Genomic DNA, 22500 nt, shown 5'->3' on the forward strand with positions numbered 1-22500 from the left:
GTCCTTCAGCCGTCTTATTGTTAACATTATAATATCAATAATAATAATTATTATTATTATTCTGCACATGGTACAGTATGAGATATTTCTCCAGAGGGAAACTTGTGACCTTCAATAAGCCTTAAACAAGCTTTGAACGCGAGCCTAAATAGGGAAACGCTAACATCTAACCCGTGCTAATTCCTCTTAATCCTGCCGCTACACCACACACTGTGAGTTAGCTGCCTTGTAGAGTCTGACTTTCTTTTCCTTCTTACCTTCTCCACACCATGGTCCTCAAGATTGAAGATCCTAATGTAATTTGATTATGTAATTTAAGCGTACATTCCATGATTAGTGTGTGTTTGGTCATTATACACTCAGATGCCCGTATCCAGATTCACTTACAATTATCTCATTCATACAATGGAGGCGTTAAGGGTTCAAGAACTTGCTCAAGAACCCAGCAGAGCAGTGTGTGCTAAAGGATCTTCTTGTTTCTTGTTTGTAACCTGGTTAATTAGCACCAGCTCCTGATGTACACAGGACGATGTCTTTTGGCGCACTGACTTATTAAAGTCGGCGCTCCCCGTGACTGTGCGTGCAGCCTTGTTCTGCCATCTTTTATCGTGTTCCAAAACTAGTCTCTTTTTGTGTCATTCCATCCTCTATAATCTTTCCATTCGTCACAACACAGTAGAGCTTCTATACACGGGACTCAAAAGTTTGTCAACGCCTGACTTTAAGATTCTAAGTGGTTTTATGTGGTTTTATGTGGTCTTCTAGAGAAGATTTGTGCTCCAGCCACTAGCATATTTTCATGGCGCTGGCTTTGTGCACCAGCTTGGCATTGTCATGGTGGAACAGGTTTGGATCTTGTAGTTCATTTGAAGAGAAAATTTCATATAGTATATATATTCATATGCCAGAAAGAGTCAGGTGTCCCAATACTTTGGGCCAGGCTGTGCACTGGAGCTGCTAGATCTTTCTTTGCAGGCTTCGCGGTGTGATTTTGTGTCACGTTGAAATTTTAAAAAGCGATCATGAATGTTTCAGGAGCGTCACGGACGTACTCCACGCTCACGTCTTTAGCACATGTGTTTTATTCATGCACGCTGCCTGGGGGTTCGATTTCCAACATCACAACGTTTTTTGGTTGTGCAGATGTAGAGGACAGAGTAGTACAGAGACGGATAATCGTGTGTGGCGACCCCTAATGGGAGCAGCCGGAAGACCAGAAGAAGATTGAGATGCACACACAAAAGTACACTGTGAGGTCAAATGTATTGGGACACCTGGCTTTTACAGCAATATGTGGATCTCCACCAAACTATTACCACAAACAATTGTATGTCCCTTTATTTGAACTAGATAACCCAAACCCGTTTCAGTGCCCCTGTGCACAGCTCCATGAAGATCTGCTTTACATGAGTTGGAGTGGAAGATCTCCTGCTATAGCGCTCCAAACATTATTGAACATCTTTGGAATGAATGTGAACGCTGACTGCACCCCAGGCCTCCTCACCTTCTCACCTACATCACTATCTGACTTCACTAACGCCCCCTGTGAATAAATGTACACACATTTCCACAAAATTTAGTGGAACATCTCCCCAGAAGAGTGGAGGTTTTTATAGCAGCAAATTGGAACTTAATACTGTACCATCTTATGCTCTGGTGTCCACAAACTTTTGTTCATATTGTGTATATATTTGGCTGCATGCTGATATTACTGCAGTCTACAGTAATGTGAGTCTTTAGTCAATGGTGAAGTGAAATAAAAACCCCCTGAGTGCAGTAATAGAGCTCCAGAATTAAAGGGTTTGGATACAACACAAGGAAAAGCAAAAAACTGTCCAATCTGAATGAACAAACACACACACACACACACACACACTCACACACACACACACACACACACACACACACACACACACACACACACACACACACACACACCACAAGCTTGGTGTTATTTAGCACTTGTTTGTTAAGTATACAGTATCTGTATCTGTTTCCGTATCAGTATCTGTACTAAGGTTTGACCTGGAAGTGGGTGTAGTCTGGACAGGAAGTGGTATCATGAACACCAGGCTGTTTCAAAGCAAAACCTTCCTATCTGTCTTTTATAATTCTTTTCCCGACTGATTTACCTACAAATAAATCGCATTCGATTAAAACCGTACGACATCATTAATATTGCCTTTTTTTTTCCTTTTGTTTCTCAGAGATCCCTAAACACAATTGTAACACAAAATTAAACACCAACACTTATTAATAATCTTTTTTTTGGGGGGTTTTTTGTTCAAAATATGCTTTCTGTGAACTGGGCATGTTTTAGGTTTCATTTTTTGCATTTACATACCTACAGTAATCTCTTCATCACAGTACAGCGCCTATATGTACAGTCGGCGTTTATTTATACAGGTGTAATAAAAAAAACCCATAAAAAAATAAATATAATAAAAAACAAATATATAATTATATAGATTTATAAATGTTTTTTTATATTCCGGGACATATTTCTATATTATTTTTCATTTGATTTATACTTGGGCGTGAATGATTTTATATATTAAAAAAAAAATTCTTTCTTGATTGTATTTTTAGCAATATATAAGTAATGTTCAGGTCAAACAATTTCTGCATGTAGTACCGCCATGCTAACATCCATTTTTATATTTGTGAAATTAAAAGTCCCAGTTTCACTTGAATATATTATTTTGTAGGTGTAAGAGTCAACTTTGTTTTCCTTTTCTTGTACAAATAAACTGATATCTCTTCGATGTGAATAAACATTATCATTTGCTGAAAAAACCTGTTTGGAAAACTGACATCAGGTCCATGATCCTGCCCCTTGTCTGCCCATTATCCTGCCTCTTGTCACTGTGGTGAACACTAGAGACATCTTCTTCTTCTTCTTCTTCTTCTTCTTCTTCTTCTTCTTCTTCTTCTTCTTTTTCTTTTGGCTGCTCCAATTTGGGTTCTCCAAAGCATATCATCTGTCTCCATCTCTTTCTCTCCTCAACATCTGCATCCTTTAAATCAACCACCTGCACGTCTTCCTTCATCACATCCTTGGCGGCTCCATCCTCAGCATTTTCCTACCGCTTCATATACCCACATGTCCAAACCATCTCAATCACATCTCTCTCACCTTGTCTCCAAAAAGTCCTACCTGCATAAGCACATTTTTAATACTGTCCATCCTCATCATCTCCAGCTCCACCTCATGTCTTTTACCTAATGCCACTGTCTCTAAACCATGTGTGGCCAACCCGCGGCTCTCGAGCTGCATGCGGCTCTTTGGGTGGTTTCATGCGGCTCTTACGTTCTTATCGAAATTTGTGGTTTTTTTTATGTGTGTTTTCGCTTCGCTTGAGATCAATACGGTATTTTTAAGACTTCAATGATCTTGCCCCTACTTTGGGAAACTTTGCGGTATATTCATCTCACGCACATGCGCATTTGACGAAAATACCGTGATGAGCTCAAGCGAAGCGAACACGCACATTAAAAAAAACAACAACACAAACTTTGATATGCAAATTGTTTACTTAAATTAAAAAAAAAAACAACTTGTGTCAAGTTCGCTCTCAAAATGGCAGAAAAAAAAATGCACAGCAAAACGAAAATATGAAAATGAACACAGGACGTTTTAAAGAGAGTGGGAGAGTTGATATTTTTTTGTTGAACTTAATGGCAAGCCATTCTGCCTTATATGTCATGCATCATGAGCGCATTTCAAATCTTCAGCACCACTTCAGCTCACTCCATGCTAACATCAACCAGGATTTATCAAAAGGGACTGAACTTCGCAAGCACAAGTTGGTCACTTTGAAAAGTCAGGCAGAAAAGCAGATACAGTTTTTCCAAAAATTTACAAAGCACTTAGAGACCGTAACGCTAAAAAGCCATACAATGAAGGGGAGTTTGTTAAAAAATGTCTCAGTGATGTTGTTGAAATCTTGTCTCCTGAAAACAAGGAATGCCAAAAGTCCCACTAAGTAACATGCACAGTAAAAGAAAAACGCTATTGTAAATGATTATATTTTTGTTTGTAAACTTGGTTAAACAGAGTTTGTGTGTGTGAGACAGTGCAGTGTTCATTGTTGAAAATGACTGTCCTGTGGTCTTAGAACTGTAGGAGTCAATTTCTGTCATTATGTTGGTGTGTGACATTTACAATAAATCTGGCTGAGCAGAGGTGTGTGTGTGTGTGTGTGTGTGTGTGTGTGTGGGGGGGGGGGGTCGGGGGGGTTATCCCTGACTGGTTGGCCACCCCTGCTCTAAACCATACAACATCTCAGGTCTCACCACAGTCTTATAAACTTTCCCTTTCACTCTCACAGATACTCTTCTATCACAAATCACTCCTGCTATCACTCTTCTCCACCCACTCCACCCTGCCTGCACTCTTTTCTTCACTTCTCTAACATCCACTAGAGACATAATTTTGGACAATAAATAAAAATTTTACATTAATAAACCTAAAAAAAATATTTTAGTTATTAATGAATAAAAAGCATGAAAAACAAACGAAAAAAGTCTTCAAGATTCCATTATCTGGATTGGTATTGGAAAAGGATTTTGGTATGTAGTGCAGGGAAAGGGGACAGGAAGTCAAGGTATAAGGTTAAAAGATTAATTTTGGTAATAGAATGGACATACTGTAATATCTAGATAATGATCAGACATGGAGTCTGGTGATAGGAACTGAAGTAATGATCCTGAATTGTGGTTGGACACGGATCTGTATAGAAGAAGGCCAGTAGGAGTGTTAATTCATCATAAAGGAAATAACTTGTGGACACCTGAGCAAAAGATTGAGATGTGCTTTTCGAGCATCCCATTCCACATCAAGTATACATTTGCTCCACTTTTCTGGGAAGATGTTTAACTAGATTTTGTGGAGATTTGTGCTCATTCAGCTACAAGAGTGTAAGTCAGGTAGTGATGTAGGTGTGAAGGTGAGGAGATCTGGGGTGCAGTCAGAATTTACATTCATCCAAAAGATGTTCAATAGGGTTGGAGCTCCATAGCAGAAGATCTTCCAGTCCAACTTATATAAAGCAGATCTTCATGGATTTTGCTTTGTGCACAGGTGCATCATCACGCTGGAACAGTTTTGGATCTTCTAGTTCATGCAAGGAAAACATTCCTGCGACCACATCCATACACATTCTATAGAATGTGTTGAAGAAATGCATATGCTTGGAAAAGTCAGGTGTTTCAATACATTTGTCCACTTCTGAACTTCTTCACGAAGCATACATGGTGAACAGAAACGTATTCGCCTGAGCCTTCACTATATTGTAGCTGTTATGTGTGTGTTGACCTTGAGTTAACCTTGGGTAGGACTTTTATTTACTGTATGAGGAATAAAACCTGGGTTTGTACATGACAATTTAGCAAAAATATTCATCTCCTTCAGGTTTGTTCCTGTCTGCATTGATCTGAAGAAGAACCTTTGCAACCCATCACCATTCCAATAATCGTATAATCATATTAATTTGATTGATATTTCCAGTGAAAATGTAGGTACTTTTTTTATAGCATTTTTTTAACAGAAGGTAAAATATTTATGTGTGTCATGTTTGCAACTTTGACCCGATCTGTTGTGTTTCCTCAGGAGATCTCTAAGAAAGATGTTTCCTCAGTCCACCAAATCCATCGTCTTCGACAGCTTTCCCGATCCGTCAGACACCTGGGAGATCGTGGAGACGATCGGAAAAGGAACCTACGGCAAAGTGTACAAAGTGCTGCAGAAGAGCAACGGTAGCGAGGCAGCCGTCAAAGTGCTGGATCCAGTTCATGTGAGTGACACACCATTACAACCTTCTACGGCTGAGACATGACACCACATCAAAAAATTGACAGAAAAGAAACCTTTGTGCACCCCTGGGGACAATGAACCATTTATTTATTTATTTTCGGCAAATGAGATATTTTGTGAACTTGAGTTGGAATATGGTCACTCATTTCATTAGATACTGTAGATACACTATATGAACACAAGTATGTGGACACCTGAATATAAGATTAATATGTGCTCCTTTTTTATATATATATATAGGTTATTTATAATAACCTCCACTCTTCTGTGAAGATGTTCCACTAGATTTTGTAGCGTTCCAATTCATCCCAATAGGGTTGGGGTCAGAGCTCTACAGCAGGCCACTCAAGATCTTTTTCTTAAACCCATGTAAAGCAGATCTTCATGGAGTTTGCTTTGTGCAAAGGGGTATTGTCATGCAGGAAGAGGTTTGGGTCTCCTAGTTCAAGTAAAGGCAAAAAGTTAATGCTATATCATCTAAAGATTCATGTACAATTGTGTGCCTACAGCTTTGTGGTAGCAGTTTTAAAGAAGAAGCACATAAGGCTGGAAAAGTCAGGTTTCCCAATACTGTTGTCTATATAGTGTGTTTTGTTGAGAGTAAGAAGATGTGAATTTAACATCTAAAGAAGTCATCTCTAGTGGCAGTGCACCTGAAACAGTCAGTGGTGAGGAAATGATTGGTGAGAAAATGACTGCTTATAGCTGCTCTACCTATTTGTGGACTTTCCACAACACACTGTGCAACTAAAAAAGGTCAAAAAGAACAAGGTGCTGTTTTTTTTTTAACTAATTAAAATATTGGTCCTGTATTAGTGAAATGAAAAACCTTCTAGTAAGTTCATTTCCTGATATCAGTTTTTCTAATAACCAGTAGAAAAGCTACTATGTACAATCTCTACACACACACACACACACACACACACACACACACACACACACACACACACACACACACACACACACACACACACACAAAACCACACATTTTTATTGATTATTGTTAAGTTTCTAAAATAAAATAACCAACCAACCACCAATCAACTAAACAATCACATGACAAAAACATTAAAAATGGAAATTAAATACAACCTTATGCAGATTCATAATGTGCACCGCTCCTCAGAGGCTGTAATCCAGTGTGAACAAACCCTTTCCTGGGCTGAGACACACTAGCTAGCTTCGGGGATGCTGACCTCCTTACGATGTCTAGCTTTTTTGGAAAATGTATTTTAAGTTTTTCCTGAGACCAAATAAATTTATTTTCCTTTGTAGGCGTAAAAAAGTGTAAATCAGATGTATGAATGTGTGCAGAGCTACAGATGTGTTTTGCCAGTTGAACTTGGCTGGAACAGTTTCCCTCTGACCAACCAATCAGAGGACAGAAAAATGCTGACACTATTCTGCCCTGTAAGGCGGATCTGAAATCTAATTGGTTAAAGAAACAGAGCTAATTCTTAAGGAGACTATGGTAAAAGGGTCAACAGTACTGACTTTGAAGGCCCTGGACAGATTAGATTGACATGGCAGCAAATATCTGATTGGACAAAAAAATCTAACATCCACATACACGTACTGGAAGCAGTGCAGCCAAGAGACATGCTACGAAATGAAGAGAATAAACTGTTGAGAAAAAATTTATACCATTTCATGGAACAAATATTAGAATTCAGGTTGGTTCTGATAGTGTTTAGGCCAGCAGAGAAGGCTTTGCTGGCCCTGACTGCCTGCCACTGAATCAACCAACCAACAAACCAACAAATTAATCAATCAACCATCTGATTAACCAGTAAACCAAACAATCAATTAAACAATTAACTAATCAACTAACTAAACAACCAACCAACCAGAAACTAGCCAAAAAAACCCAACAAACCAATTAACAAATCACAACTAGCGAAAGGTAAAAAGGTTCTGTTTTTTTTTAACAAAAATAATCAGTGGAGAGAAAATGTGATGTATTCAGGCTGTAATGGCAAAATAATAAAAAACTTTAGCATGATAACAGTAACTCTGCTCCATCACACCACCGGGAGAAGCAAAACACTGAGTGAGTTATTCTTCATACTTCATTTAGTATATTTTATACTTTATTATAGTGTGTGTGTGTGTGTGTGTGTGTGTGTGTGTGTGTGTGTAAAGCTGTCCTAGATGTTGTCCATGTCTGCCATTTTTCTATATTTGAAGTAGCACACCTGTACCTAAAATATATGCTGGAGTCTCTCTCCCTCTCTCTCTGTCTCTCTTCAACCTTCACCCATTTCTCTTTGTCCATCCTTCATCTATTTATTCCTCTCTCTCAAAACTCCATCCATCCATCCATCCATCCATCCATCTTTCTCTCTCTCTGTTGCCAACCTCCATTCAACTCTCTCTCTCTCTCTCTCTCTCTCTCTCTCTTTCTCTCTCTCTCTCTCTCTCTCTGAGGTAATGTTTATATTCATTAAGTCTCTCCTCATTCTCGGAGTCACGGCTGCTGTGACTCAGAAGGACTCTATCGAGTCACACCACATTTACTGTGCTGCAGCACATCTTTTTTTATCCTAGACACATATGAAGGGGTGTGTGTGTGTGTGTGTGTGTGTGTGTGTGTGTGTGTGTGTGTGTGTGTGTGTGTGTGTGTGAGTGAGAAGTTGCATGTGAGTTGTTCATTTTGGTGCTACATTACACATTACAAAAAAACCCACCATTTTTATTAAGCAGATTGTAGTAAAGGTCATATTATGCTTCATTGAAGAATTTGTGTATTTATTTTTTATTCCAATTCATGTTATAACTTATATCTCCATGGCAACACCACAACTTAACAACAGGAAACGTTTAATATTCTAATAACCAGTAGAAGAGCTCATTTGTACGCATACAGGCATACGTTGTTTTACTTGATTGTTGTTGAGTTTTTATAATAAAATACCTAAATAACAAGCAGCCAACTAGCCAATCAACCAAACAATCAACAAGCCAAACTAACAAAGAAACAATCAACTTATCAACTAACTAATTAACAAGTCAACCCCCCAACCAAATAACCCATTCATTATTTAACTAACCAACTAATTAAACAACCAGAAAATCATCCAAACAAAAAGGAATATAAACAAACAAATGATTAACCAACCAATAAAACAACCAAACAACCTGTTAACCAATCAACTAAACATTTTACATTACATTTTACATTTGCGGCATTTAGCAGACGCCCTTATCCAGAGCGACGTACAAAAGTGCTTTAAGTCTCTAGTAATGAATAAATCTACACTGGTACACAAGATTACACACTTAATATAAATATAACCCTAGAATTCTACAAACTTGGAAAGTGCTAATTTAAGTATTTCAAGAAGAGGTAGGTCTTCAGTTGTTGCTTGAAGATAATCAGGGACTCTGCTGTATGGACATCTAGGGGAAGTTCATTCCACCACCTCAGTGCCAGAAGAGAGAAGAGCCTTGAAGTGTACTTACCTCTAATTCTGAGAGAAGGTGGTACCAGTCGAGCAGTGCTGGAGGATCTCAGACAGCTTGGCGCAGTGCGAGATGTGATGAGGTCACTGAGGAAAGAGGGCGCTGGTCCATTTTTGGCCTTGTAGGCAAACATCAGTGTTTTGAATCTGATACGTGCAGCTACTGGAAGCCAGTGAAGGGAGCGCAGCAGTGCGGTGGTGTGGGAGAACTTGGGCTGATTGAACACAAGTTGTACAGCTGCGTTTTGGATCATTTGCAGTGGACGAATAGCGTTCAGGGGGAGACCTGTCAGCAGAGAGTTGCAGTAGTGAAGTCTTGAAATGACAAGAGACTGAACAAGCACCTGGGCAGCCTGTGTGGACAGAAATGGTCAAATCCTTCGGATGTTGTAGAGAAGAAATCGACAAAAACGAGCAACATAAGCGACATGTGGAAAGAAGGACAGTTCATTGTCCATAGTTACCCTGAGGTTACGAGCAGTGGCTGAAGGGCAGAGCAGAGAGTCATGAAGAGTTATTTGGAGCTCTTGACCTGAAGATGAATCGCCTGGGATGACCAGCAGTTCTGTTTTGCTGGGGTTGAGTTTTAGTTGGTGAGCACTCATCCATGAAGATATGTCTGTCAAGCATGCCGAGATCCGAGCAGAAGCTGTGGTATCTGATGGAGGGAAAGAAAAGATTAGTTGAGTGTCATCTGCTGGCAGTGATAGGAAAACCCATGTGAGGATATGACTTCAGCAATGGAGTGGGTATAGAGGGAGAAAAGGAGGGGACCAAGTACCGAGCCTTGTGGGACACCAGTGGTGAGTCTGCATGTGGCAGATGTGGATCCCCTTCATCTTACCTGGTATGAGCGACCTTCCAGGTAGGAAGCAAACCATTCCCATGCTGTTCCGTGGATACAGAGGCTCTTGAGGGTTGACAAAAGTGTCTTGTGGTTGACTGTGTCAAATGCTGCTGAAAGCATAAACAACATATCAACCAAACAAACAACCATTAACTATCAATCAACCAACATATTAACCAAATAACCAACCAACCAACCAACATTAAATACCCAATTAACCAAATTACCAACCAACTAATCAACCACCAAACCAAACAATTAACTAACCAATTGATCTACCAAATAACAAACTTACTTGAATAAAAAAAAAATTGCTTCGGACCACTTTATCATAATGTTTTGTGTGTGTGTGTGTGGGGGGGGGGGGTGTTCTAAGAGCTAGGGTTTAGTAAGCTCTGTGTCTTGATAAACACTTAATGAACATACTGAGGATAAAATAGCTGAGTGCATTTACAATGTGACTCATTCAGGATGTTAAATATAATCAGGTAAAGTAATGCACATCCGGGGTCCATGAAGCAGCGCTCCATACGGCGAGCGGATCCGTGACGCACTAAACACTGCACCAGCAATTCATACAATCGTGTAACACAATAGAATACTGTGGCTGATGCTGCTGGAGAAATATTATTTACATGCAGGTATCAGGAAGTCAAACTCTGCTGACACTGGAGATTCCTTCCATACAAATTGCAAACATGCTTTTATTTGGAGGTTCCTGTGAACCGGATGTTGCTATAGAAAAATTAATGTATTACATTTTGTTATGTTACAGCTTTATTTTAAAATGGATTAAATTCATTATTTTCCTTAAAATTCTACAAACAAAACCCCGTAAAGACAACATGAAAGACGTTTGTTTGAAATCTTTGCAAATTTGTTAAAAGTAAAAAAAAGCAAAAACAATAACATGTAAATAAATATTCACTGCCTTTGCTCAATACTTTGTTGAAGCTCCTTTGGCACCATTTACAGCCTTAAGTCTTTTTTAATTTGATGCCACAAGCTTGACACCTATTTTTGGGCAGTTTCTCCCACTGAAAAACATCCCCACAGCATGATGCTGCCACCACCATGCTTCACTGTAGGGATGGAATTGGCCCTTAGTCACCTTCCTGACTAAGGGCATTTTCCCCTGATTGCTCGGTTTGGCCAGACAGCTTCTCTCTAGGAAAAGTCCTGGTGGTTTTTCCCTTTACAGATTATGGAGGTCACTGTGCTCATTAGGACCTTCAATGCTGCAGAAATGTTTCTGTTCCCTTGCCCAGATTTTTGCCTCGATACAATCCTGTCTTTGAGGTCTACAGACAATTACTTGGACTTCATGGTTTGGTTTGTGCTCTGACACACACTGTAAACTGTGGGAACTTCTATAGACAGGTGTGTGTCTTTCCAAATCATGTCTAATCAGCTGAATTTACCACAGGTGGACTTTAATTAAGTAGTAGAAACATCTTAAGGATGATCAGTGGAAACTGGATGCACCTGAGCTCAATTTTGAGTGTCATGGCAAAGACTGTGAATATTTATGTACAAGTGATTTTTTTATTTTATTTTATTTTTTCAATAAATTAGCATTTTACATTTTAGATTTTAAACAAACTTCTTTCATGCGGTCATCATGGCGTATTGTTTGTAAAATTTTGAGTAAAATAATTAAGTTAATCCATTTTGGAATAAAGCTGAAACATACAATGTGGTGTATGGTGAAGTGCTGTGAATACTTTCCAGATGCACTGTATTCATTCATTCATTCATTCATTCATTCATGCATTTGTGTGTTTGTTTATTTATTCATTGATTTATTCATTCATCCATTTACTTTCTTATTCATTATTGTCTTTTTTTCATTCACCCACTCATTTGTTCTTTCACTTGTTTGTTTATTCATTTGCCCAATAACTAGTTTATTCCTTCAGCCATACATTCATTTACACATTCAATCATTTACTTTAGTTCAATTATTTACTCATTCATACATTCACTTATTTTTCTACTCACTCACTCACTCACTCACTCACTCACTCACTCACTCACTCACTCACTCACTCACTCACTCACTCACTCACTCACTCACTCACTCACTCACTCATTTATTTGCTTATCCAATCATTAATTTACTTACACTTTCATCCACTCATTATTTCATTCACGTTTTCTTTCATCCATCTAACAGAGTAAACCTCTATTGGCGTGGAATAATCGGAATTTACACACAGCTTTGTGCCTGTAATCATCCAGACACTACAGCATGTTTAAATCTAACCTTCAGATCAGACTTTCACACCCTGCTTTTGTTTCAGGATATCGATGAGGAGATCGAGGCCGAGTACAACATCCTGAACGCCCTCTCTGATCATCCCAATGTGGTGAAGTTCTTCGGCATGTTCTACAAAAAGGATCCGAAATGTGGGGACCAGCTGTGGTTAGTGCTGGAGGTAAAACAGGACAATGTCCAGTTATAAGGGCTATACAATTAAAATAAATTGAATTTAAATGAATGAAACCTGCCATGTAGGAAAAACTAGGTTGAGGGTTATCTGAGGTTGTATTTACCTACTGTAGTTCTAAGGCTTGATAAAGACCGAATGATTTTTTTCCATGTTCTGTTATGTGAAACAATAGATTTCAGAAAGGGTGCACTTTCTTTTGTACATGACTGTAGCTATTAACAGGTAAAAGTAAACAGACACAACACATTGATTATCAGCACAACTTGATGTGTTATTCCTTACCTATTATTCTATATATCTATTTTTACCTATGTTTTTTTTTTACCTATTATTTCTGGTATTTATTTATTTATTTATTTATTTATTTATTTTTACCTATTTTGTTTTACCAATATTTCTTTAACCTTTTATTTCTGAAAGCATATATTAGAGCTGAAAAATGCCATATGGCATCATCATCATAATAATAATAATAATAATAATAATAATAATAATAATAATAATAATGATGATGATGATGATGATGATGATGATAATAATAATAATGCTAATAATAATAATAATAATAATATTAATATTTAATAATAATAATGCTAATAATAATAATAATAATAATAATGATGATGATGATGATAATAATGCTAATAATAATAATAATAATAATAATAATAATAATAATAATGCTAATAATAATAATATTAATAATAATGATGATGATGATGATGATAATAATGCTAATAATAATAATATTAATAATAATAACAATAATAATAATAATAATAATGATGATGATGATGATGATGATGATGATGATGATGATGATAATAATAATAATAATGCTAATAATAATAATATTAGTTTTTTTTAATAATAATAATTATAATAATAATAATAATAATAATAATAATATGTCATAGTATGCAGTGTTTGTGTTTTCTTTGGAAGGTTCCCCATGTTTTATATCTCACTTCCTCCCTGGGCATTTGGAAATGCCACAGGCTCAGTAACCAAGAAATGGAGGGCAATCGAGTTCAAGGTTGCATTCTGGCAGATTAACCACTACACCTTCTTTCATGTCTTAGAGCCCCTGACCCTTCACCTCTTACTTATACCTTTTTCTACCAACAACAATAGGAAAAAAAAGTGTACCTGAGAGTCAGACACAGGAAGGACTTTGCATGAGGAAGTTTGTTTTTTCACGGCGCATTACGTTGTGTGTTTTTTGCTGGACTAATGACCTGAGTGAGGGTTAAACAGGGAAATTAGGACCCTCCTGAAACTTATAATTGATAAAGTGTAGAAAGTGTAATGAAAGTTTTAACGATTAAGTAAGTGAGGGAGTGAAGTAACAGACACAGGCTGAATGAGTTCCAATACTCCATATTTCATCTATAAAGAAAGTGTTAAAGTGTTAATTTAGCTTGCGAATAAAATGGGAACCTTAAGTTTATAGTTTTATTGATCCTCGGTTGATGTTGGTGATTATTAGTTACCTAATTAGAAGTGACCCTGGTCTGCATTTATGTAGATAGATCACTTATTATTATTATTATTATTATTATTATTATTATTATTATTATTATTATTATTATTGTTATCATGAGACGTAGTAATAGAAGTAGCATTGCTGTATTTTAGTAAATATTATTTTTATATTGTATACATTTGTCAGATATATATTTCTATATATTATTTCTATATCTATATCTACATATATATATATATATATATATATATATATATATATATATATATATTATCCCGAGAGAGGATGAGAAACAAACACATTAACTAATTAACTAATTAACTAACTAGACATGTTATATCTACACTGACCAGGCATAACATTATTACATTATAACATTATGAAGTGAACACTGATTATCTCTTCATCATGGCACCTGTTAGTGGATGAGATATTATTAGGCAGCAAATGAACATTTTGTACTCAAAGTTGACGTGTGAAAAGCAGAAAAAATGGGCACGCGTAAGGATTTGAGCGAGTTTGACAAATTGTGATGTCTAGACGACTGGGTCAGAGCATCTCCAAATCTGCAGCTCTTGTGGGATGTTTCTGGTCTGCGGTGGTCAGAATCTATATAATATAACACCCTTCTGAGGAGAACCAAGAAAATTGTCTTGCCTACAGTGAAGCATGGTGGTGGTAGCATAATGGTCTGTGGCTACATGAGTGCTGCTGGTACTGGGGAGGTGCGGTTCATCGGGGGAAACATGTATTCCAACATGCATGTTGCGTAACTATGCTGTTGTGTGTTTCCTGTTTATTTTTGTGAATGGATGTTGTAATTTACCTCACTATTAAGTGTTGACCTTTTTCCAGTTATAAATATTACAAATATTTCCCTTTTTCCTTCCTGAATGAGCTTTGCATCTCTGTATGCAAACTTTGCAATGCAAAAGCCACCCAGACCTGGTGCAGTTTAAGCTTCTAAGAGAGGGGGAAGGGGCGTGACATTGATGGGAGGTGGGGCATAATGACAGTGGGTTAAATTGCCATGGTTACCGTCCTGCCTTTCTGTCTGAACTATAATTTTCCATGTTTTAGAAGGATTCTGGGAGGACGCTGATTACCAAGAGGGCCGGCGAAGCTAAATTGCGTTCTCGGCTTTGTTGGCTTCTGATCAGCTGCAGCGCTGATTGTGCATCTGTCCGTCTGTCTGTCTGTCTATCTCTTTTATACACTGCCATCTAATTATAGCGAGACCTGGTGCTTTCATCTGCTTTTGGCAGAGTCTTAACCTTTTTATGGCTGCCGACTCCCCGCTCTCACTTCAAAGAAATAATGCCTCTGTGTAAAAGTCATCCAGTTTGCCTTGATTACGTGGGTAATGGCTGCAGCAGGCTCGCACATGTAGCACTTCATTACTGCAACACAACTTCCTGTTTGTTTGTTGCTCTACACTAATGGCTTTTTCCCGGGGCATTCACCATGAGATTCAAATCGGAAATTAGACATCGCGTCCGTGTCCGAACGCTGTGTTTGATGTTGCCTGATAAAAAGCATTGTCTGCTTGGCTCTGAGCGAAGTAGTAGTGCAGGACGAAATCCGAACGCTTCTGAGTAATTTGAACCTGAATAATAAGGTTACTGATTCTCCTTCTGCCATATCATTAGGACCTCGTGGCCCCTCAAGAATTACGATATGCAGCTGAGGCAGAAATGCCTCAAACAACATGCAGAAACATTACACTGAAAAGACTTTCTTCTGGCAACCTGTCCAAACCAACCATACTTGTTCAGTCTTTTTGTAATTGCACTGTCATGAACTTTCACCTCTATGAGTGTGAAAGGAGCCTGCAGGGACTGAGGAGTGTAGAGATTAGTGTTTAGTTTTTTTGTTCTTTTTCTGAGCATTGCATCATCTGACCTTGGGTTAAATTTGCATTTACATTTACATTCATAGCATTTGGCAGACACGGTTGAGGGTTAGGGGCCTTTCTCAAGGGCCCAGCAGTGGCAGCTTGGTAGTGCTGGGATATGAACCCATGACCTTCCGACCCAAAAGTCCAATGTCTTCACAATGAGCATAGAGTAGCAATTGTTGCTGCTCATAAAATTTACATTTATATTTATGGTATTTAGCAGATGCACTTGTCCAGAGTGACGTACAAAAGAGGGGTCTCTCTTAATGAATCTACACTGGTACTCTAGATTACCAATTTAAGATAAATCAGATTTATTGAGGGGATTTTTTGATTTAAACAAAACAAACCTGGAAAGTGTTAATCATTAATCTGGGAGGGGTTATAAGGCCATTTTCCAACAATTTTAAGCTCATCATTGTACAGTAAGGAACATTTAATTACACACAATGAAATCAGCTGTCAATCTTCTAATGAGTGGACATCTCAGCAAATAGGGAGGTGGTGGCTCAGTGGTTGTGTCCTTCCATTTTGGAGTTAACACACACCTTAAGCTCAAGACCAGCTTTTCTCAAGGTGGACAGACTTGCTGATAATTAATTTAACCAAGAGCATTTAATTAGCAAGTGATTTAATGTCAATATATAATGTCATTTGTCTGAGTTTTTTTTAATCTAATTCCATGACCTGATAGATAGATTATATTTATTGTCCTGATATGTAAAACTATAAAATTCTTACGGTACTTTCGTTTTCATAATTGTATATATCTTATGGAAATAATGTAGGTCCAGTAAAGGGACTTAACCATCAGTGATTATTTTTCTAGAACAGTATGACCCAGAGTAAGTGATTCCTTTCTGATCCAAGTTTCATGATGAAGAAAAAAAAGGTTTTATTACAATATATGGGCCAACGTATTAGGACAACAGACCATTTGTGGTTCTTTCTCAAAGTTGACCTGCTAGTTATGTATCGTCCACATCATTGAGATTTCCTCAACTACTGTACGACTCAGCTACAAAAAGACCTCCATATTCGAACCGCCGTCCAGTCACAGCTCTATTAGAATGCCCTTGAATGCAGGAGATTTGAGAAATATGGACGTTTTTCCCCCGAGTGTCTGATCGATAATCTGTTTTCAGGACGTGAAGTGTTTCTGAGCTGCAATATATAATGTGCCAGTTTGTTCCTCCCTGCTGTTCGCTCAATTAACTTGCTTTTGTAAAACGCCGGTGAAACAGCAAGGCAGAGGAGAGACATGGAGCCCTGCAGGCATGCTGAATAGCAGAGCGTACAAAAGACCCCTGCGTCTCTGGGAATACACACACACACACACACACACACACACACACACACACACACACACACACACACACACACACACACACTTTACAGTTTCTCGATGGGAAACACTGGTTTGTTAAATATAAATATTTAAAACAAATGAATTAAAATGACATGCATACATATTTATAAAATGTAGACATCTATCTATCTATCTATCTATCTATCTATCTATCTATCTATCTATCTATCTATCTATCTATCTATCTATCTATCTATCTGTCTGTCTGTCTGTCTGTCTGTCTGTCTGTCTGTCTGTCTGTCTGTCTGTCTGTCTGTCTGTCTGTCTGTCTGTCTGTCTGTCTTATCTCTGTCTGTCCATTTCTTTCTTTCTTTCTTTCTTTCTTTCTTTCTTTCTTTCTTTCTTTCTTTCTTTCTTTCTTTCTTTCTTTCTTTCTTTCTTTCTTTCTTTCTTTCTTTCTTTCTTTCTTTCTTTCTTTCTTTCTGTATTTATTTATTTAATATTAATATAGTTATTGTACAATTTGAATGACCAAAAAAAAAAAAAACCCCACCGAAAATCCTTTAGTCAGCGTTTCTGAAGTTCACTTGTGTGTCTTCTATACATATCAGTCATATTGTCTACCTCTATCAGTGAATAACGGTTAGATCTGACTTTATGATGTAATTAGACACTAATCATCCAGAATTAAAGTGCAGGAATAATTATACAGTGTTCTGTCAAACGTGTGGAAACACCAACAAACGTGATTTATGGTTTTTGGGATACTTGAGATTCATGTTCCTTTTGTTTCTATGCAACAAACACGTTAACGTAATGGTATGAAGATTTACTTTGACCAAAACAAATATATGTCCAGATTTTATTTCATTCAAAAATCCTCCGTTAGCATGAAGAACAGCTTTACACACTTTCTGCATCCTTACAAATACTTTGGCGTGCCTCTTGTAAAACTTGTCAAAGATGTTTTTCACTAGTTGGAGATTTCTTTATGATCCAGTGTCTCTACTTGTGTCTCCAAATCATAAAAGACTTTAGACTGGTGCTATACAGGTAAAGCTGAAAATACAGACCTCGGCTGTAACACCACTTCCTGTTTGGATGCTTCACGCCTTGTCACTTCCCCCCGCCAAGCTTCGTCTCAGATTCTCCTAAATAAGAGGATGGAGTTGTTGCCTTGGCAACACACGGCACAATTTTGTATAATTTGAAGAAGGCTTTCTGTGGAGAAAAGAGCTTGTACTTACCTTCACTTTCCATTCACTGCTGAGACACATTAATTAAAGCTGTGCTTGCTCTCCATTGTTCTTTCAGAATGAGATATTTGGTTTAAAACACGGTTTCTTGAGATAGAGCTGAAGAGCAGGCAGATATTAGCAGGTTTATTCGGTTTCTCAGCCGCGAGCGCCACAAGCGTATGCATGCTGATGGTATCGGTTTTACGTTTAATTAACCTGAAATCTTTTATTTGGGCTTCATTAATAAACATCAAATCCGAAAGATCTGGAAATAAAAGGATTAGGGTGTCTGGAGAAATGATTCCAGTGGAGTGTGTGTGTGTGTGTGTATGTGTGTGTGGAAACAATTCAAATTGTGGAAATAATGACAGTCCTGACATCCATCATGCAAATTACACGGTCAGTCAACATTCCTAATACACAATTACACCAAATTTAAGCCTCATTTTGACCATTTTTCAAATATTTTTTTAGACACATTTTCAATCCAGAATGCAGCGGCGCACTCGGCGTGACCGCAGCCCTGACAGCGAAATGACACACTCTTGTTTTCTTGTTCAAATTGATGGTCAGCTCGTCAAACTGTTGAGCCTGGATGCATCATACGACCCAGACCTGAACCTTGAGCGGTGTCTGGATGGGCGCTTCAGGCCAAGCTGATGAGCAGCAGGAGGGAAGGAGGAAAGCACGTGTAAAAAACATATTATTTCTCCTTTCTTTGTCATTCTGTGGAGATTTATAGGGGCAATTCCTCAAAAAAAGGATAGTACTTTATTTTGGAAATACATATATATATATATATATATATATATATATATATATATATATATATATATATATATATATATATATATATATATATTTATTTTTACACAACAGTGATCTTGGATTCTGGATTGTAATTGGTCAAAAGGTGTTAATTAGTTTTCTATAACAACAGTTGTCTAGTTGTTGAACATAGTTCTAATATATTACTGATATACTGTAGCTATTAGTATCTGTTTATACTGATGCTGTTCTATTCCAAAGACCACCACTGTCAAGACCTTTTCTGCTGGTCTGAACACTTAAAAAATCCCTTAATTCACTTAAATATGAAAATAAAAATTCTCAATAGTCTGTTCTTTTTTTTTTTGCACTGCTTCCTGAAGTGTAAGTTAAGGTTGAAGTTTCAATCCAATCATATTTCAGACATTATAATCATGCTTTGCTAGGGTCAAAATCTGCCTCAAGGCCTTCAGAATCAACATTGCAGCTGCCTGCAGTGAAAAGTAAATGTTGCTTAAAGTTGTTGCTTTAACCAATCAGATTGTAAACTGGTGACACCAGTGTCATCTAGCAGGCGTACAACATGGGAATTAAAACATCCTATAATTGGATGATCAGAGAGGGCTCTAGTCAGAGCTCGCAAACCACATCTGTAGCAAACTGCACAAGCTCAATTATATTCCTTAAGATTTAAAAACAGTTTTGTTTTTGTTTTTTTTTATTTCACAATGGCTAACGGAGGAGAACACATTGATTTGGTTGCAGATGCACTTACAAAGACATTTACATGATGAACTTTTCTAGAAAAACTGGACATTGTGAGGAATTGTCGGTGCTGTGAAAGGAGACTTATTGATTGCGTTTTTTTGCTTTAGTAATGCATTCATTCAAACTGCTTAAAAAAAACAGAGGCACAGAGGCTTGTCAGTGCTCATACCAGACGCCACACACTGCAACACGTCAGTTTACATGGCCATCTCTCAGAAGGAAGCCTCTTCTGTAGCTGTCTCACAAAAAAAGCCCACAGACAGTTTTCTAAAGACAACCTCTCCAAGAGCATGAATTACTGGAACCATGTCCTGTGGACTGATAAAGAATAAACTTGTTTGCATGATGGTGGTAGCTCAGTGTTTAAGGCATTGGACTTTGGATCGGAAGGTCACAAGTTCAAATCCCACCACAAAGCTGCCACTGCTGGACCCCTAAACAAGGCCCTTAACCTTCCCCTGTTGAGTTGTAAGTCGCTCTGGATAAGGGCGTCTGCCAAATGCTGTAAATAAAATCATGGTCTGGGGCTGCATGAGTACTGCTGGTACTGGGGAGCTGCGGTTCATTGAGGAAAACGTAGATTCCAGCATATACTGTGACATTCTGAAACAGAACATGATGCCCTTCTTTTAGAAACTGGGCCAAACTGAATTTTTTAAACATAATAACGACCCCGAAAAAAGATGTCAACTGTTTTGCTGAGGAAGCTTAAGGTAAAGGTGATGGAGTGGCCAAGTATGTCTCCAGACCTGAACCCTATTGGGGCATCCTCAAGTGGAAGGTGGAGAAGTGCCATGTGTCTAACATCCAGCAGCTCTGTAACACTATACATTTAGCTTAAGACTATACAAGACAACACATACTATATGAGAAAATACAGATTAAATACGTACACAATATACAGTTTCTTGCAGGTACATAAAGTGTGAGAGTGCTTAGTGCAAATAGCAGTATTTGGTCACGCAAGATAAAGAGTTACTTTAGGACTTTCTTAAAATATACAGCAGTAATAGTATGTAACATATGTGGATGTGCTAATGACTGACTGTGCAGAAAAAAGAAGGGAGGAGCTGAAAGAGGTTGTGTCAAGGGTGTGAAGGGTCAGTAGTGAGTTTTCTTCTCCGGTTTTTGGTTCTTGTATAGTACAAGTCCTGGAGAGTGGGCAGGAAAGCACCAGTGATTTTGTTTCTGCTGTTTTTACTGTTTGCTGCAGTCTGTTCTTGTCTTGTTTTGTTTCTGCTTGAAACCATTATCATCTCCACAGTTTTGAGACTGTTTAGCTCTAGCTTGTGCTGACTGCATCATAGCACCAGCCAGTTCACCTCCTGCTGATATGCAGGCTTTTCATCATCTTGAATGAATCCAATGATTGTAGTATGATCTGCAAACTTCAGGAGATTAACAGTTGCACTGGATGTGCAGTCAGTATAGATGAAGAATAGCAGTGGGTAGAGGACACATCCCTGAGGAACGCCAATGCATACTGTCTGAATACTGGAGGTAACCCCGCCCAGTCTCACCTGTTGTTTCCTGCCTGTCAGGAAGCTGGTGATCCACTGATAGATGGCAGGGGGTATAGTAGGCTTAATCGCCCACACCCCCAAGTTGCCACTGTTGGGCCATTGAACAAGCCCCTTAATCCTATAGAGTTCTTAAACCTTTAAAGTTCTAAATAACGGTGTCTGCCAAAATAATCTCTCATTATAGTGCATTATCTATTTAAATGAACCCACAATCTATTTGAATTGCTCCATGTTTTAAATATTAAGTGAAATATCCATCATTCGTCATTTCTTCCACAAATCAATTAGTCATCTTGTTGACTAATTGTAACTCTGCTGGTTTTCTTCAGCTGTGTAACGGCGGCTCGGTGACGGACCTGTCCAAGGGAATGCTGAAAAGAGGAGAGCGGATGGACGAAGCCATCATCGCGTATATCTTACACGAGGCTCTCATGGTAAGTCTGCTTATATTATCATCAGCATCATCAACATCAACATCGGTGACGGTTTGTACTTCAGAAATCATAAAGCATGACCCCAAGATGTAAATGTTACATCTAAATGGTACATATGACATCACTGTTACATCATTATCCTCTGGCTTAACCCTCATAAGGTCTTTGTTTCCTGTTTACAAATCTGGTCTTTGGGGTCTATATGACCCCAACAATTGATAGAGAAATTATACAAAAAATATACATTTTTAATTATACAAATAATATATATATTTTTTTGTTTACTTCTCATCTATTTATTAATGCTGTGTTTTGGGAGATATGAAGTACTTTTGTACCTATTTACCACACAATTCCTCAACTACACCATAAGCTTGCATATGAAATATTAATTTTTTATGAAAAAAATCACTTAAATGATGATCTAAATTTCTGATTTATGCTGGATTTATAGATTTTTTTTTGACAAATGAAGAAAAGATATTGAGTTTTTTTCACATT

The 22500-nt window shown here is 37.8% G+C and overlaps 1 protein-coding gene across 5 annotated transcripts in view; it reads left to right on the top strand.

Moving 5' to 3' along the window:
* Window positions 1-22500, top strand: part of myo3a (myosin IIIA) — a gene marked incomplete at its 3' end in the record, with an annotated part of 103949 nt that overhangs the window by 1047 nt on the left and 80402 nt on the right. For all 5 annotated transcript variants that reach the window (XR_014534018.1, XR_014534019.1, XM_083543885.1 and 2 more), the window contains exons 2-4: window positions 5612-5795; window positions 12427-12561; window positions 21895-21999. Coding sequence is in view for 3 of the 5 variants with exons in the window: in XM_083543885.1 (XP_083400011.1) it covers window positions 5612-5795; window positions 12427-12561; window positions 21895-21999 (424 nt within the window). The remainder of the gene's footprint in view (window positions 1-5611; window positions 5796-12426; window positions 12562-21894; window positions 22000-22500) is intronic.

The sequence above is a fragment of the Silurus aristotelis genome (assembly GCF_946808225.1).
Source record: "Silurus aristotelis genome assembly, chromosome: 1".
Classification (NCBI taxonomy): domain Eukaryota; kingdom Metazoa; phylum Chordata; class Actinopteri; order Siluriformes; family Siluridae; genus Silurus; species Silurus aristotelis.